The 27,463-nt window shown below is 35.9% G+C and overlaps 2 protein-coding genes across 7 annotated transcripts; one reads left to right on the top strand and one right to left on the bottom strand.

Moving 5' to 3' along the window:
- Positions 1-4,927: 4,927 nt before the first annotated feature.
- EMB2184 (Ribosomal protein L31) lies at positions 4,928-10,960 on the bottom strand. Of its 6 annotated transcripts, XR_015969158.2 has the most exons (5): positions 10,761-10,959; positions 10,369-10,685; positions 8,238-8,308; positions 8,006-8,100; positions 6,989-7,935 (listed from the first exon to the last, which is right to left on the bottom strand). XR_015969158.2 is itself a non-coding variant. In XM_088705120.2 (4 exons), exons 1-2 carry the CDS (start codon positions 10,839-10,841, stop codon positions 10,371-10,373), a joined length of 396 nt encoding a protein of 131 aa, XP_088561246.1. In that variant the 5' UTR covers positions 10,842-10,959; the 3' UTR covers positions 6,989-8,100; positions 8,283-8,308; positions 10,369-10,370. The 6 variants fall into 6 exon arrangements, 4 of the variants coding, with proteins under 4 accessions (XP_088561250.1, XP_088561246.1, XP_008797525.1 ...); XR_015969155.2 differs by having other exon boundaries at positions 6,989-8,100; XM_088705120.2 differs by having other exon boundaries at positions 6,989-8,100; positions 8,283-8,308.
- A 2,152-nt stretch (positions 10,961-13,112) lies between these two features.
- Positions 13,113-26,225, top strand: LOC103712708 (7,8-epoxymelianol synthase CYP88A154-like). Its single transcript, XM_008799304.5, has 9 exons — positions 13,113-13,382; positions 22,039-22,366; positions 23,225-23,374; positions 23,805-24,053; positions 24,134-24,220; positions 24,304-24,382; positions 25,391-25,497; positions 25,732-25,853; positions 25,977-26,225. The coding sequence occupies exons 1-9, from the start codon at positions 13,135-13,137 to the stop codon at positions 26,068-26,070; spliced, it is 1,464 nt and encodes a 487-aa protein (XP_008797526.4). The 5' UTR covers positions 13,113-13,134; the 3' UTR covers positions 26,071-26,225.
- Positions 26,226-27,463: the final 1,238 nt, after the last annotated feature.

Genomic DNA, 27,463 nt, shown 5'->3' with positions numbered 1-27,463 from the left:
AACACATTTCATATTTCAATCATGGATTTTTGCTAAAATATAGGTATTTTAGTTTATTGGACCAATCAACTATCATGTTAGGGCCAAGTTACAAAATGCTCTCCAAAGAATTCTTAAAACATTCTTGAATTTTTATTGGCTATATACTCTAGAGTATTCAAAAATTATTCAATTATTATGCTTATGCTATGGCTTGTCTCCTCTCTCATCTTTCTCTTTTATGAGATTAGTAGTGGGTGTGCCATCATTTGGGGACAAGAAGCAAGAATTATTTGCGTTGAATGCTTGGCAAACACTTCCCAACATTTAAAATATAAAACTCCTCCCTTTTCTTTTAAATCTAGCAGCTTTATTTTCTTCACTTAGTTATACCTTCATAATAGTTTTTGAAATGTCATTAACCAATAATTATCTGGATTCTTAAGTTATCCAATCATTCCACCACATAAATGGGAACCTTTTATAGAATAAGCTAGGGTTTGGAAATTGAATATTGTAAATCCATGGTAAAATAGGTTCGTTTGCAACATTGTGGGATGGTTCAATATAAAATTGTGAACAAGGATATCATACTAAATGCATTGTGGTTGTATGGGCTCCAATATATCTAATTTTCCAATAGCTTTCATCTCATCGATTTGGCCACTTATCTAGTTTATGAATTTCAATTTCGCCACAATTTGATTTTAGAAGAATGTGAAGTAGAAAAGGCAGAGAGAGAGAGAGAGAGAGAGAGAGAGAGAGAGAGAGAGAGAGAGAGAGAGAGAGAGAGAGAAAGGGATTATTGAAGAAGCAGAATGGTTTCTTTGGTTTCCTAGTTCTACTGAATAACTTTGGCCTATTTTGTTGCAAAAATACTAGTATATGTAATCAAATACTAATCACAACACATAATAATGGGTTATTAATTGGTTGCACTCGATCCTTACATTGCACTAGGAGTTAGCCCAACTTTCTCCCAAGGATTATGGACAAAATAAAAGTGGGGGATTTCATTTTGTGTCAGCGCATCAGTGATCTCAAACAAACAACAGTATGGTGCATTATGGGATAAGGAAAGAGAACACTTAGCCTTCTTGCGCTAAAAGTAAAATATTTTTGTACATGACATGTATGTTACTACATTTAATAGTTTCTTTAGATAGTCAGTGATCATGTAATAGTTATGATGAAATATTACTTGTACCTACCATAGTTCTTTTTAGAGCAAACAATGCTCGGCCAAATTATGAACGTAATAGGAGTTCAGGGTCATGATCCAAGGATCATTTTACGTATTTCTTTTATGAATTTATTTCATAAGCAAATCTAATATAATGATTTCACTACTTATGCTTCCTAATTAGTACACATTTGATAAATATAAAAATACAATGATTCTGTGGTAGATGCAATCTTGACTCGGAGGCACAAGAATAACATTTGAAGCTTCTTAGGTGCTCCCCATTATTAACATGTTTTTGAGTTGGATCAGCCAGATTTTATGATTACTTTGCAAAAGTTAGACCAACGTTCAAAAGAAGATAATGATTTTTAAGTCAGTAATCATCGGATTAGTACCAATAATCCTAGGGTCAAGTCCCGGTCTTTATTGTCATATTAAGGCTTCTGGGTTTCTGTTCTTGTCTCTTCCAATCATTGGCTTATTAGTAAGAAACTCCCAAGCTGAAAAAACAAAAAAAAAAAAACCTCTAAACAATCCATCCAACGTAAAACGTTTTTTAAAGTTTCAAGGGTTGTTTGATTAGACGTGCACACGAGTGTTGTGTTCTTTTTACTGATGACGAGACTAGTCAAAGCAACTTACTCCACTACGTAAAGCTACTGTGTAACGGGTGAAGAAGTTACTACCAATTCTATAAACTATAAATAAATAGCGTAGTACAACCCACGAATTTAAAGATTTTATCAAAGTTTAGTGGCTCGGAACTCAAGGTACCAATCGAAGCACTACACGGAAGTTAAAAGAGTGATGGGCCAGCTCACGTAAAGATGGGCAGGCAAGGCCACCACCTTTTGGCGCCTCGCCGATCATTAATGCAAAAGGGAAGGTAATCAACAAAATGAGATTAATCCATCATTAACAGCACTAATGCCATGATGTTATTGGATCTCCACTAAAAATGTCTGGTGGAGGGTAGGAATATTTGAACAACTTGTTTGTGTAACAGTGATGCTTTAGGTGCGAGTGCATCATCGAATATTATCTTATAGCTAAAGAAGAAGTTATTAAAATTAACTTTGCTGATGAGACTTTTGGAGCAGCATGTAACATTAGTAATATTTAATTGATACCAATACACCTCTAATTAGTGCGATTTACTAATTTTCTTAGGTAAATTTTAGTATCGCAAGAAATGTATATATTAAACAGAGATATATAATTTTTGTTGATCAGGATAAATAAAAGGATAGAAATAATGAGATACATCTATCTTGACTAATGAATTCCGCCCTTAAGAAATTGTTTTTTTAATAGTAGTAAGAAATTGTTTTTCTATGGAGAAAATAACTTATGTCATAGAGCATCCAATTGCAAAAATTATATATCAAGGATAGATTACGATGTTCAGCCAAAATAGCTCGGATCTTCTAGTTTGGACGTTTGGTTTTGAAACAAAAAAATGATCCTAATAAAAGAGGGCTAGTATTTAGCTAAATCAGGAGCTAACAAGTCATCTAAGCTGGTTGTTTAAATAACTTTCATGTCATATTATTTATATTTTATCGAGAGGCGGAAAAGTCGAAGAAACTGAGTCCTTCATAGATGGTACCACGAAGAGATGCACACCATATAATATTTGCAGTACAAGCATACTGCAGCTTTGCAAAAAGAGATTGCCATCCATTATTTATGTTATTACTTATATACATATATTAACCATTCAATTTGATATTTATGATCTTCCAAACTCGCAATCCGTGAAGTGGAGTAACTGGAGCTTTGAACCTGAGCCACCCAGCTACTCAACTAAAGTCTAGGCCTAAGTGTACGGCTAACTCCAGAGTCACGGGGTTCATACAAACACCGGTAAAGAAGCCTTCTTTCAAAAGGAAATACGATTCCGAGCATAGATTGAATTCAAAAGAAAACATCTTTCATGCACGACGACCTCGCTTGGAAGCTCCCCTCCGCTGCGGAAAAACGTCTGAGGTGACCTTGCGAGTCGTATCAGCTCTCTCTCACAGACGCCACGTGGATTGATTTAGACCCATTACACACGTAAATTTATGGGACCCACACCTTTGCGAACGCGCCAAGTCCACCAAAGAAAGTAGGCTTTGTGGCACCTAAACTCTCACCGCCCACTCGCTGTGGGGACCCACGGGAGGGTGTCGGCCGTACTTAACGAATTGGTGTGCGCGTGGGTGTTTTATTTTTGGTATGCGTATGATTTTCTTTTGTGCTCGTCCTAGTGTTTCGAGCCGTTCCTGTGGCACCGGGATTCGTGGAGTGCGAGCGGCGCTCCGTCACGCACGGCGAGCAGGCTCCACTAAAATTGTAAAGGGCAGCCTTTCCTCTCGTGATAACATGTGGCCTCAGCCTCCCCGGCCCAGGTACTTGCAACTCTCCACCTCTCACACACTTTGCATGATAGAGTACTCTAGGTAGCTATGATTTATTTTATTTTTTTGTTTCAAATCAAGCAACTATGATAAAGGTGGATTTGACAAAAGTTTACCTTTCTTTTTTCATATATATGCCCACCAAACAAATCTACATACTTTAAAAAAAAGAAAAATGAGGACAAAAGCTTTATTTAATTTTCTATGATTTTAAATAAGGATATATATGTATAATATTATTTTAATATTTTTTTGTAAATAATAAAAATAAAATTAAAATTAGTCTTTGACACTCAATTTGAAGCTCATCCTATTTATATAGAATCTGTTATCATACTCCCATCCTTTTTGGTAAATTGTCCGATTCAACTCAACTCAAAATTTTAATTCGAAATTAGTCGGAGTTGGCTATATAATTTTTTATTCTTCATATCACTCATCATGTTTGATGACACAAGAGAATAGAAAATAAAACATAGAAATGCATTTATGTTTTTATCCGTCATCGGACAAATAGGATATTGGCTTTGATGTTAAGCTTTTCTTGTTATAAATTAATTGGTGTCTGCCATATAAACTGCCTGGAGAAAATATTGTAAATGCTCATGTCCATGCATGAGAGAGTAAACAAAAGAAAGTATCACGTCGTTGCAAATATAAATATAAAAATATTGTCGAAGACAAGAAGCGGAGACGTTCTTTCCAAAGTCCCTCTCCACTTCAAAGTTCCAAGTACATCACAGTGGGATGGTCATAAAAACGATAATGAGTGCTCCGAGCATGCTATTTTAACATCAAGTTCCATGCAAACCTACTTATTGCACCTAGATCTCTGAATGTCAGGGCCTAATGAAACCTTTTCCTTCTCTGAGTAGATTATAGAGACTTTTCAGCCCTAGCCAGAAGAGAAATTGCACGTGATAGGATCATGTCGTAGCCTGAATCCAGTAAACCAGAATCCAATAAGCATTCCCTTGGGTTTCCGCCTCGAGTAAGGATCCTATGCGATGCACACGTTGCATGACAGATCGAGAGATGAATGGCCATCAAATAACACAGTCCATTTTCTGATGGTAGCCATCCATTGATGCTCAACACTCTGTAGTACATGAACCGAATCGCAGGAGATCCTAGTTGTTCCACCTATGCTCGAACAGAAGTAACCAACCTAATTGTCTTCCACCTGACAAGCATGGTTAAAGCCTGCATGATTCTTGACTCTGTCTTTGATCTTGCACACTGAAGGGAAGTAAATTCAAAAAGGGAGAGAACAAATGGGAAGACACTATAAACTCAACATCACAGTCATCTGTTTTTGTATTGTACTCCTGCAGCCAGCTAGTGCTCTTGTGAAGAACAGTTCTCAATGCGAATGTTGTTCATTATGTTTCAATTTGTTGTGCTAATTTCTGATCTCCTAAGTTTGATTTGGACACCAGTGGCTTTCTCGATCACTTTTGAGCTTGGATCAAGCTTAGGCTCAGATATTCTAAGATCAAGCGACATGCATGATCTCCATGGTTACATGGAAAAAAAAGGGGAAAAAAATGTATCACCTCGATAGCAGTTCATGTTGGACTAACACTTCTTTTGGTGCTCGCTTAGCCTTGTTCGGTTAAGTTGAGACCTCCCTGCTAGAACTCAATTTTATCAAAACTGAATTGCAAATCGATCACATATAAAACAAACATATGATACATGTCGTGCAGTCAGCTAGCTTATCTAAGCCCGATGAGCACGATGGACTCTGCCTTCCTGTAGACCAGAAAAATGCTTGCAAGCTTGAGCTATAGCTACCAAGCTCAGTTTTGTTCTAATCATGTTTTATTCCATTTCCTGTTTAGATGACAGATAGAGAAGATGCTCTTGGTCATAGATGCTTTAAGTTAGATGATAGGCAAGTGTCATGAACCTCTCGTGATTAAAACAAACTCTAAATGAAGCCATTTGCGTAGTGGAAATGATTTGTCCTTGTACTTCATCAATCTTAGTATCACAAACTGCCTGAAAACTAGAACCTGCTGAATCCGAATCGGTTCCCTAAATTCGATTCCATTTGTGCAAGTAGGCCTGAATTTTAGAACTTGAATTGTAAACCGTGGGAATAGGATGCCATTAGCAATACTTTTTCATCAACTTTTCTCAACCACTTGCTTCAAGAATCTCACTTCAGTGGGGTTGCCTAACCTCGCAAGTTGATGTATCTAGGCCCTCCTTGTCTGTCTAATCTAGAACATCTTTTCTCTTGTTGTATTTTGTCGCAGTTTTGAGGTGTGATTGGGGCCTGCAATTCATAGTTCTTTCAACAGCAATGTGAGGATGGAGAAAAGGAAGTTTTGGTGGTCACTGCTTTTCTAGAAGCTTTGATCTATGTCGTGGCTTTGGGCTGAATTCTAGTTTGTTGAAAAGAAGTGATCCCTTTAACTCGATGATTGCAGCATAGTCATAATTCCAAGTACGCCTTTTTAAGATCCTAATGCTGACTTTCTTGCCTGAGAACAGCCAAAGATCGCTGCGGGAGCACTCCCAGGAAAAGTTTTTTCCCTGTGTTCTCGTGTCATAGGCTCCACCAGACCGGTATTACTTGACAAAATGGCTTTATGGAAAGCTAATTGATTTTTTTATAAGAGAATAACGTTATGGAAGCACCATAACTCTATAAGAGAATACTGTTCTCACTGCAACATTTGGGCTTGAAATTTCAATCACCGGACAAACGAGTTTTGATTGATCATGGATTATATATTGAGATTAGAAACCAATGAGGCAGAGCAAACGCAGAGGAGGCCATGCAAGCTGCAACGCTGTTATTTCAAGGCGATTATATTAACGCAATTAAATCATCATCAAACTTGACACATCCACAACCGCAACTTGAAGAGAGTTTGATCATTAATAACAAAACCCACAAAATATATTGCGAAAGCAACTTTTGTTTGCAGTGAAGGTCTTTAGATAGTACAGTGTTCTATTTATGTTGCAGTGCTCGGTGCACCAACAGCAGTAAAAATGGGGATCTGAAAGCGTTAGGCCTCGGAGTCAGTCGAGATTAAGTTCCATCATTGACGGAATTTAATAAACTCTGCAGCATTAAACAAAGGCGAAGGCATTAGCCATGACAAATTTACTAATAAAGGGCTATCATTGGAGTGCCAGAGTCATTGTATGCGAAGAAAAGGCCATCTAGTGACATCTTGCTGTCCTTGATTAGATTGTAACTTAGCTTTAAGCATATATTGGTGCACAAGGAAAGATGGAATGGACTCATTACTTTACTTCTCATTTGACCTTTAACAACCTTATGAGCATTTAGAACTGAAACAAAGGAGATCAATGTAACATAACATGGTTTCTATTAGATGATTAGATGAGAAACGAGGTATCAGGTTCAGAACTAGAATGAAATCACATAGACTACAAATGAAGAGAAAAGATTAGATATCACAATCAAAAGCTTCATTCCAACAAAACTGAGAGTTACAACAAAAGAAGGCATAAACATTGCAATACGAATCAACTGCCAAAAAGAGGATCAAAACCAGCTTGACATTGGCTTAAATGGTCCTTATTCAAGATTTCAAAGTGGGTCTTCTAGACAGGATATCAGAGTTTCTAATTTGTCTTTGATTGTGTTCGACCCAGACAGCCTAAAAGCAAGTCCAAACACAATCTCACAGAACCTACAGTTGCGCCATGCCTTTAGCTGTGTGATTACTGAGGAAATGAATGACGAATTTCCCTTATCTGGTAGCCATCCAGACACATTAGTTGAGAAATGGGTGAAATAGACTGAAACACCAGCATTTCTTCTTTAATGTTCATCAAAGTTGCTGCATAAAAGCCCGGAAAGAAAAATTATGGCTTTAAAGAAAATATTGACCCTTCATTTTTCTCCTTTCCTCCCCCCTTTACAAGATTTCTCAAGTTCATTATGTAACTTTCCCTTTACTTTTCTCAGCAGGCAGCTGAAACCTCAAGTTCATTATCCCACAAACTGAAATCGTGTCAGATTCTTTGAATATGCCCTCTTACTAAATTTTCTAAACTCCAACACAGCACACAAATCCTGCACCGCAAACACCATAACAGATTTTGATGAATAGAATAGTCCTTCTAAGCCTATTGCTTAGGATTTACTCTCCAATCCTTTCACAGGACTCCTGGACTCCAACAATAGTTTTAGCACTTTTCAGGTGGGAGCAGGCACTGCACACCCACAATAAAACAGTGAAAAACAGCAGCACGCTAGCCCACACAATCCAACATCCATCTGCTTTGGAGCCAACCACCAGTAAATCTACCAACTTCATGACTAAGGTACGGTTCAGAACCTAATGTTGTTATATCATCGATCAAACTTTCACACAGCTGTAACAACAACAATTTAGCGAGAGTGGCTTTGGGTAGTATAAAACTTAAGACCAAGAACCAACGATACCTGATAAGATAAGCTCCCTTTTCCAGCTAACAAGATCTTGGACAACTTCCAACTCTGAATTATCTGTGAGATTCCATCAGGGGTATGTCGACAATCTGATAGTTCAAAGGAGCAACTCTAAGATTATAATTGCAAGAATCCTGCAATAATTCTTGAAGAAGAGCCATTATGACTGCCACAGACTGTGTTTAGACACAGTTCATAGTAAGTAGTTTTCATTCATATCACTAACCAATTATCCAAGGACCACTAACAACACCATGTGCTTGACTCTAACCTTAAACAAGCCAATCCTGTGCGTTGCTGCATGGATGGAAGAATTATTAGCATCTGGTACAAGAAATGCAAGAGTGTGCTAAGAAATAGAGGTAGCCTACAACGTCCAATAAGATTATGCATAAAAGCTAATAAAACTGGAAATAAGTATGTGAACTGCATCGAAGAATGAAATCGACAGCAAATATAAGTACAACAAACAACTAGTTAGGAAGTTAATGCAGCAAGTGTTTCTTCATCTACTTTTGACTTTCTTTACAAAATACGGACAAGTAATATTTCGCAATAAGCTGAACTAACAGGGAAAAGCAGAGTTCGAAAGAAAAACCTTGACAAAGAGAAGACACAAGACTAAACTAATTTGTAGCAAAAGATTCATTACATGAGTTCTCCTTCAATCCAAAAAGCAGAACCTTTCTTTCTAATGGGAGGAAACTCCAATGAAATTGGTGCCAGAAAAAAAAAGGCAAAGAGAACACATGAAAATCTAAATAGCATGGCCGCTGCCTTATTGAAAGGGATCCAGTATTCCTGGTGTTCAAAACTGAAGACAAATTAGCTGTAGACTTTTGTAGATTCATCAAAGAACAAGTCCCAATGCTTAAAAACAAACACCAAATGAAGCTCAGTTTTCAAGGAAAATATCTACAATCAAGCCCAAATGTTCTGAATAACAGACTAATACAATGATTAGTATCCAAACAAAGAATCTTCTAATTGCCTCCTCCAAAAGAAGATACTGGTGAAAGTATCAGTCAAACACTTTAGCATTCATAATAATCATCAGGGTAATCAATACTGCCACTTGTAAGTCCAAAATATATAAATGAATAATACAAATTAATTCAAGTTCCTTTTTATTTTCTAAGAAAAGATGGTCAGTTCATCACCATTCATTACCACAATAAATAAGGTTCACCAAATTACAAAGAACATCATGACACGAGAAAGAGACTAAACTTGCAGGATGGGTGAGGGAGGAGGTAGGAGGGAAGGGTTGTGAAATGCCGACATAAGCATATGGCCTGAAGCACATTAAAGATCTTCTCTCCATCCCCCCTCTCCTTATCACCCAGGAACATATGATGAATCACACAGATATTCAAACATCCCTTTGTTCCAAGGGTTTCTCCAAGAAATCCTTGTTTTTATTTCGAGAGATGCACGCCATACCAAGGCAGCCATAAAAATGTTGCAGACTCGCCTGAATTTAGGTGCAATCCTACTCTCACTCCAAGTCCAAACTCTATCCAAGTTTTTCCTTTATAAAGACGAAAATTATAGCATCTATGACCACTAGGAGATTTCATAAGTAGAATCAGGAGACAGAAGTCTAAAATATAAAAAGGAGTCTCAAAGCTGTAGACTTTTACCTATTCATTAACCATCAAATAGCAAGCCCCAATGCTAGTGGTAAGAATCAAACAAACCCACATTTTGAACAAAAAACAATGATTAAAGCCCAGAAGTTCTGAATAACAAATCAATATAGCGACCAGTCTTCCCTACAGAATTCCCAATTGCTTAAGTTCAAAATAAAAAAAATAATGGCAAGAGGATCAACCAATCACTTTGCTCTTCACAATTATCATCAAATCAATCATTATTACCCCTACAACAAATATCATGATTCTGAATAACAAATTAATAAGGACCAGTCTTCCTAACAGAATTCCCAATTGCTTAAATTCGAAATAAAAATAATGACAAGAGGATCAACCAACCACTTTATTATTTTAGTTATCATCAAATCAATCATTACTACCGCTGAAACCAATATCTTTTTTTTTTTAATTTAAAACCACTAAAACCAATATCATGATTCCAAAACTAACGAATTTCGTCAAACATTATAGTTTCATCATTAATATCATAAGATTCCATAAGTACGTACCACTCGGGATGCAATAGAGCATCAAAAATGTATCTGAAAAGATTTCCTTTCTAAAATTCCATGAGTAACACCAGTATCAACAGATTACAAAAAGTAAGAAAAATAACCCACAATCATACAGATACCCAAACTAGAAGCAATCTATCCAGATCACCAAAAACATTAAACAAGATCCGATTTTAAAGATGATTACTTTTATTTTTTGCCCTTGCCCTTGCCGGAGGCGGATTTCTTCTTGGGTGGGAGGAGGATCTCGCCCTTGAGGACGGGGATTTCCATGAGAGAGGAGAGCTGGCCGTACTTCTTTCGGAACTTCTCGACCTGGTCGTCTTCCATGAGGAGCGCAGAGCGATTCCCTAGGTAGAAGGGGTGGTTCCCGGACCACACGTCCACCGTGTACTCCGGCTGGGTCCCGCCGGTGGTCATCACCAGCTCGCCGTTGCAGTACACCCGCGCGTCCTCGTAGAACTCCGGGTGCACTCCCTTCTTCCGGCACGAAAACCTCCCCACCTTCAAAAGAAAATAAGAAAACAAGGGTGAGAAGACAGCCGGTTTCGATCGAAAGCTAGGGTTTTCGAGGGGTACCTCGAGGCGTTGAGGGAGTTTGGAGGTGGAGGTGGGCCTCCTCATCGCGGGAAGGAAGGGGGTTTTGAGGCTTAGCGCCATTTTCTTTTGCTGTCGGGCTTCCTCTCCTCTGCTTCTAGCTCGTCCTTTCCTTTCGCTTACGGGGCTTATCGCCTCGTCTCCAAGGCATCGAGGGTCGGGCCGGCACTGGATCTTCGACCTATTTTCATATCCGATTCGGATCGGATTGAATATTATTTCTTTTTTTTTTTTGTGTCCGATTCGGATATGAATTTAAATAGTCCTAATACAGACACAATATATAGATATATCTAATTTTTTTTTGGATTCGAATCAATATATCTAATTTTTTCTCGGATTCGAATCAATATATCTAACTTTTTCGATTTTGAATTCGGATCCAAATATCCAATAGTAGTAATAATAACAAATTTAAGTTAAGTTAAATTAAAAAATTAATTAAATAATTAAGCAAATCTAAATTATAAAAAAATTTAAACATTAGATGACCGTAGATGATAACACGGATACGGAATATCGATTTGAATATCAGATACCGTTTTGTTACCTTATTGCTATCTGGTTCCATTTAGACGTTGTAAGTTGGAATTTCTTCAAAAAATAAATAAAATGAAACGATTATATCAAAATCTAATTATTTTTATTAGAGAATGAAAGTCAATCGATGGGGACAAGAGAGAAGTACATCAATAAGAACTATTGAATTGCTGTCTCCTTGCTGCTTCTATCGAACAAAATCCTGTGTTCCTTAATACTAGATAAAAGAACTAAAAGAAACGAACGGCAAAGAAAAGCGCTCCCAGAAACCATGAAACAAGGAAGCGTAGAGACCTAAATCCAGGAAAAGATGCTTAAGCTTTAGTTTTGCCCTGTGAAAAGTTTTCTTGGTCCGATTCTTTTAACTAGAACCGATTCAGCAGGTTACGGCCGAGTGGCTTTTTGAGTTGCATATCAGAGTTATTAAAGCATTTTTGTTTCAGAAATGCCCAAGCCCGACCATCGGCATAGAACTAAAAACTGAGCGTAGAACAGAACGGACTACTTTCGATTACAGCATAAACTTTATTGACTCAAAAATAAGATATGCCATCTCGATACTAGACTCCGGTAATGATACTATTATATTACTCTATTGATATGTCCAATATAAAAGCCGGTTCAGCATATCAAATATCAATACACTCTTGTACCACATATCGATACATTCAGATTTAGTATATTACATACCGTTCGGTACGATACGGTATAATATACCTTATTCAAAGATCACATCCATCATTAAATATTGAAAATGGTGCAAGCTTGCCGGACAGGATCTAATTGGCTCTATTTTGCAATCTAGGCCCAGCGGAAGGTCTTAAATTGTGATGGACATAGAGTGCTCTCAATCTTCTCAAATCAGTGGAACTTCTCCATTGGAGTTACGATCGTGCTACCATCAAATAAATTTTTTGAAACAAAATTAACAAACCCAATAGATGGATTGATGATTATTAACAAAAGGTATCTTACAAACTCTGATGCCATATTCACCATCTGCCAGATGATTTTAATGTCCTGCTTCCTATAAAAACATTTGCCATGAAAGCATAGTGCAGCTCACAATGATATCTACGGAGTTGGTAGGAAAGGATTTATGAGATGGTGGAAAAAAAGATCCAGTGGTGAGCAAAATAAAGGATCTATCTAATGATCGCCCGATTATCCCTTCCTGGATTCAGACAAAATGTCGGGCTCTGACCATTTCCTGCGTGGGCAACGCGAGGGAGCAAAATGTCAAACACGAGAGCAAAATGTTGGCCTCTGACCTTTATCTTAGTCAACGCCAAAGCGGGCGCGGTAACTCGACCTTCTCCTCCTTTCTCCCATTTTGCACCCAAGAACATGATTTAAGATAAAGGTCATTATAATAGGACAACAGTTGTTGTACATAGCTTCACATATTTTACCGTATAATCGTCATAAGATCCATTCGAATAATAGTTGTTATTTAGCCATTATCTCATTATAATGACTAATATATAATAAAAATAACAGTCATTACTTATATACGTTATTTTTAATAAAATAGTATTTTCTTCAAAATTTATTTTTTTATTTTTTATTAAAAATTCGAACCATTGAAAAAATAAAAAATTTGCATCAAATGAATAGTTATTTGGACGATGATATTGTTGTTCTTTTGTTATTGCATATTATTTTTTGTTATAATATTTCTTTTATACGTTATACCGCCGACAGAATTCTAGGCTGCAATCCGGGCGGTAACCTCACGTGGTGTCCTGAGGACTCAGCTATCCCACACTATAAAACCCTGGCTGGGTTTAAAGGAAGGCTGAACCAAGACACGACGATGGAGAAAGCCCCTGGGGCCTGGGGCGTCGCCATGGCCGTCGGCGTCGTTGTCCTCTCCTTCATCGCGTGGTTCGCGAGATGGATCCAAGACCGACGGTTCGTACGACGAATCGAGCGCGATCCTGGCAGCGCCCGGCTTCCTCCGGGCTCCATGGGTTGGCCGCTGATTGGCGAAATGTTCGACTTCTTGCGGTGCTTCAAGTTCTCGGGGAGGCCGGATGATTTCATCGCCAGGAGGAAAGAAAGGTAATACCATTTTCTCTTCTCTTCTTCTTGTAAAGTAGTTAAATCCGGATGACTTCAAGTCTTTTGATTGTTGGAGCTAAAATCTGGGTGCGGAAAGCTGGTTTATTTGGAAATGATTGGGTTGAGATTGATAGAGTTAAATTTCTATCATTTGAATTTGAAGCATTTCCTTGTGTATAACGTTGATATCATATTATAAAATTAATGTGGTATTTTTCTGAGAGGGCTTTGGCCGCCTGTTGCGCTTGATTTATTTTTAGTCTAATAATTGTGTTAACTATCACCGAAATAACCTGTCTGACCCTCAGGGTTCAGATAAACGAATCGTCGTTCTTGGGCGATTGATCAGGTCAAAAAAGAAAAAAGATGCTTCTTTACCTGTTATTTTAAAATGGTTGGTCCTCCTGCATTTTATATTTTCACAACCCTTTTTCTTGCCTTGGATTTCACATGTTGTTAGAATTTTTAATTTTCTAGTTAATTTTTTTTAAAAAAATAATTTGGGTTTAAAGTTATTCTGATTTTTATTTTGGTTATTTGATTTTGCTTGAGTTTCAATAAGCTCGCCCTAGCAATCATTTGGTTGTCTTCTTGATCTCTTAGCCTCTGTTATTCTTCAATTTTAATTGCTCAAATACTCTCACTGGGATTAAATTTTCTTGCTTATGAGTGGGTGATATGCAAAGTTAGACCAAGAGGCTGGCAATTCTCTATTAAGATATCAAATTGATAGTCCTCATTTAAGCATATGAAGGAAAGGATGGAGGGTTTGATCTTGTGAGAGGAAGCGTTGGCAGTTGTGACACCCCATATGATAATTGCACTCCGTTTTAAATGGTGCACTCCCTTTGTTTACCTAGTAGAAGAAAAGCCTAAACTATTTAGAGTGCACTGTTTATTAAAGAGGAGTACGTATAGAGCACCTAAGGGACGGACAGTTGGCAGTATTTTACATCAACAAAAGGCTTGGGGAAATTGGATGGATGCCCAGTGTTGTTTATGTTATAATAGTAGAGATCTTCTAAGAGTTAGGTAATACAAAAGAGCATGCTCATATGTTGAATGTACTGGAATTAAGGATGATAAAGTGGATCTTTGGTCAAACTAAAAATTCTATGCTAGTATTATCTAAAAGAATCCAAAAAAACTTCTATCATTCATAGATATTTGAAGTCATAAGAATTTGAAAATGTGATGTTTTTCCATAAGCTTTCTTTGTTCAAAAGCTCAAATTCCCGTTATTCCCGTTATCATTTTTAATTGATTGTGAGTTGAAGTGTATGGCCATCAGGTTTTCTCTTGCTTGGATATTGAGTTGTGGCAGTCAAAGAGGGTGATGAGGATATCATTTGAGGAGTGGTGTTGAATTCCACTTCTTCAAGGAGATTTACTAATACACTAAGAGTTGTAGTTGGTAAGATTTTAACAAAATTTAGTTGAGGCTCTGGCCTAATTCATTCCCTCAAGAAAAAAAAAACCCTTTCTGTTAGTGACCTAAGCTGAAAGCTAGTGGAACCTTGGGGGAAATATCTCTCATATTGGCCAGGCAATTTACTAAGATTTTTCCATTCAAGAAATCTCTAAAAAGATTATTGTACACTAAGTACATTTTAAACCAATAAATTCATAAAATACCACGTTATTTGAAAAAAGGAAACATTTGGTAAAACTTTCAGTCCTAATTTTGAAATCTCTAAATTGCCTATGCTTTATATTACAAAATCATGTTAGTTGTGTACATAGTTAATTACATGAATGAAGTATTATGCTCACATACACATTCTTACAAAAAAATTTATGTAGTGATGTGCTGGATACATTTATAAACCACACAGATTCATGCTCAAGAGTGCACAATGAAGGTGTATCAAGTTCATGAGTTTCTCAGCCAAATTATGCAAAGAGATAAGGTGCACAATTCAAATTGAAACTTCTATAATCATCTTGTTAAAGATCTATTAATCTCGCAACTCTATATGAGCTTTCAGGAAGTCATAGGGTGTAAACCATTCCCAGACACTTGCTAGGAATGTTGCATCACACTACTTCCATGTTATCGATCATGGCAAAGGAATTTCACAAGCTTCCTAGATCTGAGGAAGTTCTTGCTGCATATAAAGGAACTCTACCATAGAAGAAGATACTAAAAGATTGTATCTATCAAAACAATAGTAAAATAAGTTTCTTAGGTAATATTCTAAAATATAACCTGCAAGTTTTTCATGAACATTTTTTGATTCCTTGTCTACAATGATTATTCCTCGTTTTTGTTCGAAGAAATTGTCTACAAGGATAGTTGGTCAAATTTTTGATAATCTTCAGGTAGAATATCAATGTCACCAACTTCAGTGTTAGCTTAAAATGTGACAAACTATAAAACAAAAAGCTATGATTCCTCTTTAAGCCCTCTAACCCTATATACATGCACACGTGAAAAGTTTGCAAACATCATACTAGAGGCCAACACGAGTAGCAGAAGCATTAAAGAAAAAATCATTTTTTTCGTTGCATCCATAGTGGTGTATGTATTGCAGTCATATGTAAGTGCATTATGATGGATATATATAGACGCGAACCTTGTCAATATTAGGCAACTAATGGGTAACTTTTCATAACATCTTTTATGAGAATAACTAGTTTCTACAATTTTTTTTATAAGATAATTAACTTTCTTTAAACCATAAGCGCTTGCTTTGATGATATCATTCATTGCCAAAGGGTTGAGGGTTCTATTGGAGTCCCCACTAAATAAGTGCATGGGCATAGGGGATATTAAACTCCTATGCTCAAAAAATAAAATCTTGTAAAGTATTTTTTAAAATAATTAACTACTTATAAAATTTTAAAAAAATTTTAGAATTCTATCTCGATCTATCCAGTCATTTATTTTCTATGAATCCTATTCGTATCTATCAAATAATATTTACTTCCTATGAATCCTATCCCTATCTATCCGGTAACATTTACTTCCTATGAATCCTATCTCTATCTATCTAGAAACATTTATTTCCTACAAAACAACCATTGTAGTCATAAAATCATAATCTTTTAGTATAAGAATAATTAACTACTTATAAAATTGAAAAAAAACTTTTAGAATGCTATCTCGATCTATCCAGTCATTTATTTTCTATGAATCCTATTCGTATGTATCAGCTAACATTTACTTCCTATGAATCCTATCCCTATCTATCCGGTAACATTTACTTCCTATGAATCCTATCTCTATCTATCTGAAAACATTTGTTTCCTACAAAAAAACCATTGTAGTCATAAAATCATAATCTTTTAGTGTCTTTTCAATATAAAATTCTTCCTAAAAGTCATCCTTATCTATCCAGAAACAATAACTTTTTGCTTCTAGATTATTAGGATAAACTTGTCCTTACCATCAGCTAATTATTGATTTCATCCATTGTCATCTTTTAAATAATGATCATGTTTTAGTTTTTTTTAAAATTACCATATTCTAAACTGTTTAGATGAATGATTCATTCATTTCTTTTCTTTTCTTAAAACAGTATATTTTATTACTAAAAATTAGAGATGATTTCTAAATAAATGACAATCAACCAAATCATTCATCAACTGAGTTCTAAGGACCATCGTATCCTAATAAACAAGAAAAAGGTGCTATAATATTTAGAAAAAATAGGGATCATTTTGAGATTGGGTTGGAAAAGGAGGACTCACATGCTAATATGTCAAAGTTGCTTTTTGTCCTTTTTCTTTTTTACGAGCAAAAGACAAACGATAATCTTTTTCTTGTATAACCCTCACTATTTTCTAAATAACATAGCATTTTTGAGAAATAAAATCTTATGAAATTTTGTCTCCAAACAAATCTGTACAATCTCGAAAGAAAATAATTTTAGTTGAGTGAGAAGTGACTTGAACAATAATTTTTGTTATTCTTCTTTTATTTTTCTCATTGTTATTTATTACACCATTATAATTTTAGCATTTTAATACTAAATAATGCAAAATCATGCCAAACAAAGCAAAAAGTGGATGTTATAATCATTATTATAACAGTTAATATAACATTCTAGAGGTGGTTTGCTGCAATAGGATAATGCAATGATAAAAATCTAGCCAAAAATTTATACATAAATCAGTGAGGGGTTGAGATCTACTAGAAAAAGTAAAGAGTCAATCATGTGTATGAAATAAGATGAAATTAAAGTTTACATTATAAGAAAGAGAAATTCATGATGGGGTTGCAATTTAGGACCCAACCCCCTAACTCGCTAACAACCGGCTTATGTTAAGTAGGTTCAACTTTGGCATAATTGACCAAACAATTTATCCTCCGTGCTTTAATAACTGAAAGCTACAGGTTCATGTAATAGGTCTATCACAATAAGCAAACATGGTGTATATCTGGTCTTCATTTTATTTTTATATGTACTACGGGCCATATAAAGTATATGGATTGCCTAGTCTCCCTAAGATTGCTCTTGAACTTGAAGTATCTATAAATCTCATAGAAATGCAGTGTTGGTTTATAAATTAAACTATCATTCAAAATTTTGAGATTTTAAAAATAGTCCCACATTGGATATCAAACTAAACATAAACTTGCTTAAGTATAAAATCTTATCTTAGATGTTCAAATAACTAGGCCTCTTGAATAGATAAGGTTAAATGAAAAGATGCATCCGATGTGGCCTTTGTGAAGATGATTCCAAGAGACACAATCCTGGATGAATGGATGGATACAATCTGAACAATATGAGTAAGTGTTGAGAAGAGAATTAAAATACTCATGTGCAACCTTATGAGAAGAGAGGATTAAGTTAATATAAAAGAGGAGGTTCTCCTAAACTCTCGATATGCCTTGCTATTCACAGAACCGGAGCCCGACTTGTAATATGAGGGCTCAAATTGAGCCTTATGCCTGGCCACCTCAATCTGTTGTCACTGATCATCCAGGCTCGTCTGAGTGCAGCCTGAATTTATGCCTCGTCATCTGAAGCGAACATCTCCTCTGACTTTCTGGAGTGATATCTGATCTTCATTTATTTTCATATGTACTACGGGTCATATAAATTACATGGATTGCCTGGTCTCCCTAAGATTGCTCTTGAACTTGAAGTATCTATAAATCTCAAATAAATGCAATGTTGGTTTATAAATATTTTAAAAAATTAATTTGAGCAGAACCCTACAATGGATATTACATGTATTTTTCTAGGTCCATGGGCATGCATCAAAGGCTATTTATTTTGTACAAAAAAAAGCCTATTTATTCTCAATTTTTTCAAAATTTACACCTAAACCACTATGCTTGTGATCGCATCAAAACTTGAATAAATGGATATCAAATTTAGCTGGAAATTTGCTTGCATGCCCTAAAATACGCTTCTAAATTGACATTTTTTGAATTTTATTTTATTTTTTTATTTTTAATCCAAAAATATATTTTTAATTTTTAAAATTATATATAATCTGAAAATTAAAATTTTTTATTTCATTGTGTAGATCATCCATAGATCTACAACATATCATAAAATCAAGCTAAAATCAAAATTTTTGGCATGATCTTCTCTTATTTTGCAAATTTCAAGATATCTTTTGGCATCCAAAAAAAGAGAAAATGGGATAGGAATAGGAAGCATACTTTATTTAGGGTTGGATCCTTCTTGAATCATGCTGAATCAGCGTATTTTTCGACGTAGGAAAGGAGGTCGAATAGGTTGGAAAGGCTTGAGAAACTTCTCGAGCCTTCCCAACCGGCCTTTAGTTTGAGGATTTTGAGTGACTGTTAAACTTGAAATTAGATGGTTGTTGATCACACCAATGAAGATGGAGATGTGCTTGAGAAGTTAAAATGGTTGATAAGAATTTATGGAAAACAAATGCATATGATGGCTTTGTAGAATTTTCCATATGTAATTGGTGCAAGGAAATTGAACATCAATGACAGGAGCCTTGGATTGTAAAATTGCTTAAGATGACAATCGATCAGTTGATGGTCTTGTTGCTTTATCTAAATCAATCTTAGGTTTGCATGTAAAAATTATAACCTTATTGTACTTGTATGTACGACAGAGGACACAAGAAGGATTATTCTAATGCAAAAAGTATAAATTGCTGAAAAATTGTGGCCAATGAATTTGTTGATCTTGCTGATAAGCAAGCAACTGAATGTATGCCTTGCCATTTCAAGTTTTCTATACTTGTTGGATTGTATTTTTTTATCCTTTTTTCAACAAAATTTGTTCAATTTTTGTCAAGAGATTTCATTTATGTTAGAAAACAATATGTCTGCAGATACTCTCATTTCCTCGGTTTCATAAGTCTAGTCACATTAGCTTATTCATCCAAGGATTCTTCTACTAATGTCTATAACATCATGAGTTCAAATATTAATAACTATATTCCTTCTCTGGAGCATGGTGTGTTATCTTGTTTCTTTAGCTGATTGGCTAAAGTGTCATGGTTTTATGAACTAGGAAGACCCTCCTAATAGTATTATGAACCAATGGGCTGATAAGAATTGGTAAAAATTCAGCTTTTCCTAGCATGGGGCAAGCATGAAGCGTTAAGAGGAGTTTGGAAAAGGGAGAAGAGATAAAGGGGGTAAAATTCCCAAGTTTCTGACAGCATGAGTGGTCTATTGAAACATAAACATCTACTAGACTATCCACCTTCGAATTCTAGAGCAGTTCCCTGCGTTCAAAGCAAAAGGCTGAACTGGGCTGCAGTTTTTTCTTTCGTTCTTTGTGTGACAGGGTGTATTGAAATCCAATTTACATTCAAATAAAATTAGTGCCTAATACATCAGCATTTATAAGATGGAGCAGATAAGCAGGAGAATTCTGTGCCTAGATCTGTTGACAATCCGAAGCAGAGGCTAAGTTGACTAACATATACATGGGCTGGTTGCCCTCTCTCAGAATGTGTGATGTGTCAAAGCATTCCAAGGATCAATTGATAAGCTGGAGATATGCTGGGCAGCTTTAGTGATGTGAATTCAGCAAGGGTTGAGTAAGAAGGATTTATGCAACCTTTATTATGATCCGAGGAAAAAAAAAAAAAATTGGGCAGAAAGAACTTTTGGGGTCTCCCCTTTATCTTTAGATGTTTGTTGTTTGGGGCATAGCTTCTGGGATTGGCTGAAGTTGGATGGAGCCTGGTAATCCTAGGCCTGGTAGGGCTGCCTACAGCACGGGATTTGGGATGTTGTTGAACCTCCACATTACCATAATGTTTATGGATGCCCTGGGTCATCTAAAGAAAGCCTTTATTTTAACACATCCATGAGGTAGCTTGAGTCATTTATTACCAGATGTTACTTATATGATGTTAATGTAGAATGAATTTTCCATGACGCATTTAATTTTCCACACTGTTCACATAGAGCACTCAATGGAGGTATATATAACATTTATCTTGTAAATGAAAAAACTGAGGACAAACAACTTTTCACCTCGATAACAAATTTTATAATTTGAAATATAGGAAGCATGGACACGGATATGATATATGGATACACTATATGGCAAATCAGAAAAAGATATGTACACACATTTTAACAACATGGTTGATACTTTAAAGTTTAAACCTTAGTGTCAACTTTCACAAACTCATCACTTAATCATCATTCAAATCTATAAACCATAATCCATATTCATGCTTTATTATCAATGTCAGAAACTCCAAAATCAACCATGCATCATTGAAAAATTAACATTAGCATAAAAAAAAGAAGGGAAAAACCTCCCCCCTCATTCTTGGAGATATCAGGGAGTATCTTGAGTGCACCCAGAAAATATCCAAAGTGCTTTTCAAAAAAAATCTTGAAAAAATTCTTAAAATAAGTATTAGACACATATCATATAAATATTTGATGAGTATTGGTTTCTGATTCGTTTCTGATAAAGGCACAACATGTGATTTAAAGTATTTGTGCTTCTTGTTTCAGATAAAGCACCTTAGAGTACAACCTCTGAAATCAACTCTTTTTTTTATTGAAAATCATGTTTCTACTATGCTAATCCTGTCGGATAGCCATATCACTCTTGTTGGTTGATTAACTTTGTTGTTATTGAACACAATTCTTCTTTGTCCCCTTCTTCAATACCTTTAGAATGGCAAGCTTCTTCCAATGGATCATATAAGATTTCCCCCTTAGTCATACTCAACCTTTTCTTCTTGGTTGAATGGTAAAATATAGCACAATTCTTTCTATAGCATGAGTAACCAATACTGTTCAGAAAACCACCAAATTGGCTAGTGAGCAGAACACTGTAAAGTAACATTTTTTCTGTGTAACTTTTGTGTGCTAGGTTTCCATGTTATGCTAGCACTCTATTTTGAATAGCGATAGTGAAAGATAGGAATCCCTCTCCCTTTCTTACTAATCCTTTTTATTGTTTCTGTTTTAGTCAGGACAGAGAGAGAGGGGGGGGGGGGAGATTGACGGAACAACAATGGACAGCATATTGATAAGAAAGATAATGCATATATTTTGAATTGATTGTTGACTTTCTAAGACATTATACATCTTTCATAACTCTTTTCCTTTTTCGATAGTGCTTGTGTCACCTTTTTTTTTTAAACAAAATGGTTGGAATTGTAAAGAACTAAAAAGTTCCTTTGGTACTTGGTCTTCCTCCATCTTTTTTATGTTGTTCCTTTTCTCTTGCAGGTATGGAGAAACTGGCATTTATAGGTCCCACTTATTTGGCCATCCGGTGATAGTCACATGCTCTCCGGACTTGAACAAGCAAGTTCTTGGTAGCTGGACTGAGGAGGGGACTTTTAGTACAGGTTGGCCTTCAAGCCAGCTGCTAGGAAATGCAGTCGCAAACATTGATGGAGTTGTCCACAAGAGGATGAGGAAGCTTATGATGCAGGCTTTCAATAGCCCGAGAGCACTTGATTCCCATCTGAGTACTGCACAACCTATCTTCATCTCGACTTTAGAAGATTGGATATCGAAAAAAAAAATAGTTGCTTATGGTGAAATCAAAACTGTGAGTATATGCTTCTTAAACAGTGTGATATATGCAACAGTTTTTTTTAAAAAAATCCACATGTATACAAAAACTTAAGTGCCAGTAGCATGCATCATGCCGGAAGGTGGCTGGCACAGCATGCATCATGCCTCGCTAAAACCAAAAGATAAAACTTAAAAAAATTGAAATGACTTTTAATTAAAAAACATAAGTAAATGATTTAATAAGTGCCATGGGGACCCAGTATCAATGCCAGTGTTGGCTTGGGATTGTATGTGATAGACAGCGCAGACCAAGACACATAGCCATGTTGCATAGAGGCCCCACCTCCTACAAGTCAAATGCCTCTTAACATGTAAGTTTTTGCTTCACAAGATGAGTGGGCATATAGCGATTGACTCCAATTCTTAGTTCATTTTAAGTTTTTGCTTCACAAGATGAGTGGGCATATAACGATTGAATCCAATTCTTAATTCATTTTCTTGTAGCTTTAGATGTGCTAAGGAAATGCAACCTACAAAAGCAGCTGATGTATCTTCTTTCATCAACTGACACATCAAACCTCTGCCTGAATATGGTTACATGTACCTGTAATGTGTTGGTTGTTTCTAGGCAATTTTGTAAGTTGTAACATATACTTCCTATGGAAAAAGGAACATCTTGGAAATCAATGCATTTCAGAAACTAAAACACTAAATAAAACAAACTTTTAGTTTTGAAAATCTCCGCCATCACATCTCAAAAACCTACCAGTATTTTTAAGTTTTCTTGAAGAGCGACAACTCAATCTGTGACAGTGACATTGAACTTTTAGCATGAGTAAATTTTGGCAATACCTTTCATGTGTTTTAATCAATTCAGAAACTATTCATTCAGATGACATTTCGCAACATCAGTGATATCCTGGTTAGTTTCAAGTCACCAGAACTTCTGGATACAATGGAACTTCTGTATAGAGGACTTATGGCAGGACTTCGGTCAATGATAATCAACATTCCGGGAACAGCATTCCACCATGCTCTTAAGGTAGTATTCTTACCTTCCATCAGAAAGAAAAATTGAAAAGGTAATTTCTTGCTTTTACATCAACAAGAAAAAGGAAAACAGTAACATTCTTGAAGAGTTGTAGAAGATTTTGCGGCTTCAATTAGTAACATGCCACCCTGTCATTGGAACTTGGATTGGCCACAGCAAGTGGAACTGATTCAGAAGATTGGCGAAGTGCATTCCTTGAAAAGAGAGCATACATTTATGCATGTCCTACCTAATGTGGACAATCAGTATAACAGTGATTGCAGTGTATTCAGTGGATCCAGTATACAGAAGCAATATAATGTCTTAACTTTGCTATCTCAGCAACTTAGCAGTACATAATAAAAAAATGGAAACCAGTAAGGGCCCATGATGTTGTAGAACTGACATTCTTTGCTTTTCTTCATTCTATTGCAATTTTCAGTGCAAGAAGAAACTGTCCGGCATCTTGTCAGACGAAGTGAGGAAGAGGAAAGAACTGGGAGTTCAGAAACATGATTTCATGCAAATCTTGATTGATTCTGTTGATGACAATGGGAATAAACTGAGTGAAGTAGAGATTGTGGACAATATTCTCTCACTTATTTTGGGAGGTCATGAATCCACCTCTAATGTGATGACATGGGGGCTTTACTATCTGGCTAAGTATCCTGAAATACTTGAGAAGCTTAAGGTGAACATTGATTGTATTGATAATTAGTGTAGTTGTTGCTTTTATTTTTGCTGGTGCTGATAGAACCTTTCCATAAGCAGGAAGAAACTTTGTCAATCAAGACAGGAAAGGCCATAGATGATCTTCTGACGACTGAAGATATCAAAAGTATGAAGTATACCTCAAAGGTAAGCTGTCAAGATTTGAGAGAGATACAGTGGCCAACAGACTTGCTGCTTATCTATATGAGATCTCTTCTTCTGGGATTCAGGTGGCAGAAGAACTAATTCGCCTGACAAATGTTCCGCCCTTCATATTCAGAAGAGTTGTGAAAGATGCAGTTTTAAATGGTGAGTATAATGAAGAACCGGGCATCTCTTACTCTAAAATCGAAATCAGTTGGTCCTCTTTATGCCTACTGATAGTTTTGACAAAAGATGGTACACTAAGGGTTTGCTTGGTTGCCTGCGATTGGGAAGTCAAATATCCAAGTCTGGCAATTGGAGTCGTAAGCAGCCTTTTGCAATTATTTGATTGCCTGCAATTCAATTGCAGCTTGCATTTCGTATTGCATTCAAAATCAACAGAATACTAATTGCAACTTAAGTTGCAAACTCTATCCCACCCATCTCTTATTCTGTCACCCTCTCTTGATCTCATAAGAATATATATATATATATATATATATATATATATATATATATATATATATATATATATATAATGTTATTATTAGAATATATAATAAATTCATAATATAATAATAAATATGTTATAAAATATTATATCAAATATAATAAATGTAAATAATATAGTAATAATATATGTTATATTATTGTAATATTGTAATATTTATTAGGGGATAAGCTTACCAGGTCATTTGTAAGATTACCACACCTCTTTCAGCATTGTACAACCAGATAGCTGCAAATGCATTTGTAGTTCTCAGCTACTAGCAACCAAACTTAAAATATTTTTTGCAACTGCTTGCAGCAATTTCAATTCAAATCCTACTGCAGTCAATTGGACTTGTAGTCAACCAAACAATCCTTGAAAAAGAGCACTTTTTTATGAGGAAGTAACATGATACTAGATCACAAGATGCTTGTTGTTGCATCCTTTATTGGCCCATCGAATTCCAATAGAGCTGTGATAATACAATTTTAGATGTGTTTTCCATGCTGTGTCACGTACATAGTTTGACGAGGACACAACATTTGCTTAAAAGCCAAGATTTCTCAAACTTTACAACATAGAAAACTATGAGGCTTATTCATTCATTTAAGCATCCAACTATACTTTTTTTTTGAGCTGTTTGTTCTGTTTTCTATATTTATTGGATCCTTGTGTTCCAACAGGTTATAAGTTCCCTAAGAACTGGAAGGTGCTTGTGTGGATTCGTTCCATTCACATTGACTCTAAATACTATGACGATCCATTGGCATTCAATCCAGACAGATGGGATGTAATTATCGATAAGTCTACTTCCTAACTTTTAATCCCAGTGCTAACTCTGTAATGAAATATTTCTAAGAACAATTCTTTGCTCATCTCTGGAGGCATGAAGAGAAGTAACAAGAGACAGTTCTTTAATTCAACATGCATTTTAGTATGACATTTGCGTTAAATCTAATGACTCATCAAACTGAAGGGAAACCGAAACTAACAAGAGAGTGATGCAATGCATATCACTGTGCAGAATTTTATTCCCAAGCCAGGTGTTTATTCCGTTTTTGGTGGAGGTCCGAGATATTGTCCAGGCAGCAACTTTGCAAGGCTTCAAATAATGATGTTTCTGCATCATGTGTGCCTCAAGTATAGGTAAAAAAATGAATGTCTGGGTTGCTTTGATGACTCATTTGCACTTTGTGAGAATAGTCAGGGAGTTCTGTGGCATGATGTTATATCGAGGACCTGGTTGATCTGTAAGTTTTGTTGGAGCAGGTGGGAACTTCTAAATCCAGAATCTGGTACAGCATTTGATCCACATCCAAGACCAAGGGATGGAGCTGAGATGTTCTTCAGTCGTGCATCTTGAGAAGAGATACCGATGCTCTTAAAATTTATTCAGCTAATGATATCAAGCTGAACTTTTTCTCTTTGAGCGTTTCTGTGCTACCTGTACTTGTCGTACTAAAAGAGTGAACCTTTATAACATATTATTGGTAAATACATGGATTTGGATGTACTAAATGGGGGAATCTTTGCAAAATATTATTGTTAAACCCACAAATCTAGATGTATGCAGTCCAATAGGAGAAAGAGAAACGTCTTGCAAAACTTCTATGCTGAATAGATCCAAGGCAGTCTTAACGGTTCTACAGAAACAAGCACTGTGTCTTTTCGGGGTACTGGAATCGCATTTGTTTTGCTTCAGGCCTTTACAAAAATGAAGAGCTGAGTTAATGGGTTTGGCAGGATGATATCAGCAAGATTTAATCAGTGGCTGTCCATTATATCAACTGCAATCTACTTCAGGTCATATATCTGTGACTGATAATATATAAATATTTTGCAATATCCATGTCAGGCTTGTTGATAGGCTATTAGCCTGAATAATCTGCAAAACAAATGCTGAATGTTTTGCATGGACCCTAATTTGCAAGCAGCTCAAGTCTCGTCCCCACCTCAGAAAACCCTGTGAAGCAGTTCACCCTGGTTTTCTGGTGTCCGACAATGGAATATCTGGTTCGGTCACAGCTGATTCAGCAAAGGATGTGGCAAAGAAATCGCTGTTAAAGCATTTTAAAAATATACGAAATTTGATTTATAGTTTTATATTACAAGACAGATTATGGGCTTTTTCGTTGAAACTTTGCAGGTTTTTAGAATATAACTTGGCTTATGACAAAAACAAACTTACGACCAACGAAGTGGAAGAGGAACAGGTAACTCATTCGACCCCGGTTTGTTGTTGTCCGCCAATAGAAGTCTGACACGGTCACAGGTGATCCAGCTAGGGATATGTAAAACAAAATATTTGTTAAGCATTTGAAAAATGTATGAAATTAAATTTATTTATTTATTTTTATGTTTCAAGACAGATTATAGGCTTTTTCCTTGAAACTTTGCTAGTTTAATATAACAATTTAAGAGGGAAAGAAATAATTCATTCAACTTCTGATGAATTATAAATTATTTGCAGGCAGTTCATTATTCGACCAGGTATCAAATAAGAAGATATCAAATACACTTTCGATTAATTCAAAATAATAATGAAGAGAACCATCTAAATCAATAAAAAAACTCAAATAATCGGAGACATGTTAAATAATCTGTTGAATATAGCCGCTATCTTCTTTGCTCAAATCACCATCAAATCCGTTGCGCTTGTCATAATATCGTGTTGCTCTGCTTCCTCAGTTCAAATCCTCCTGTCAGTCTGAATCTTAAGTCTAAACACGCACATAACCAAAATTGTATACGGTAAT

This window comes from Phoenix dactylifera, chromosome 1 (assembly GCF_051530095.1).
Source record: "Phoenix dactylifera cultivar Ajwa chromosome 1, Ajwa_hap1_PhDact_Kaust_v1.1, whole genome shotgun sequence".
NCBI classification, from domain to species: domain Eukaryota; kingdom Viridiplantae; phylum Streptophyta; class Magnoliopsida; order Arecales; family Arecaceae; genus Phoenix; species Phoenix dactylifera.
Note: the sequence above shows the minus strand (reverse complement) of the source record. Positions and strands in the feature narration are given on the sequence as shown.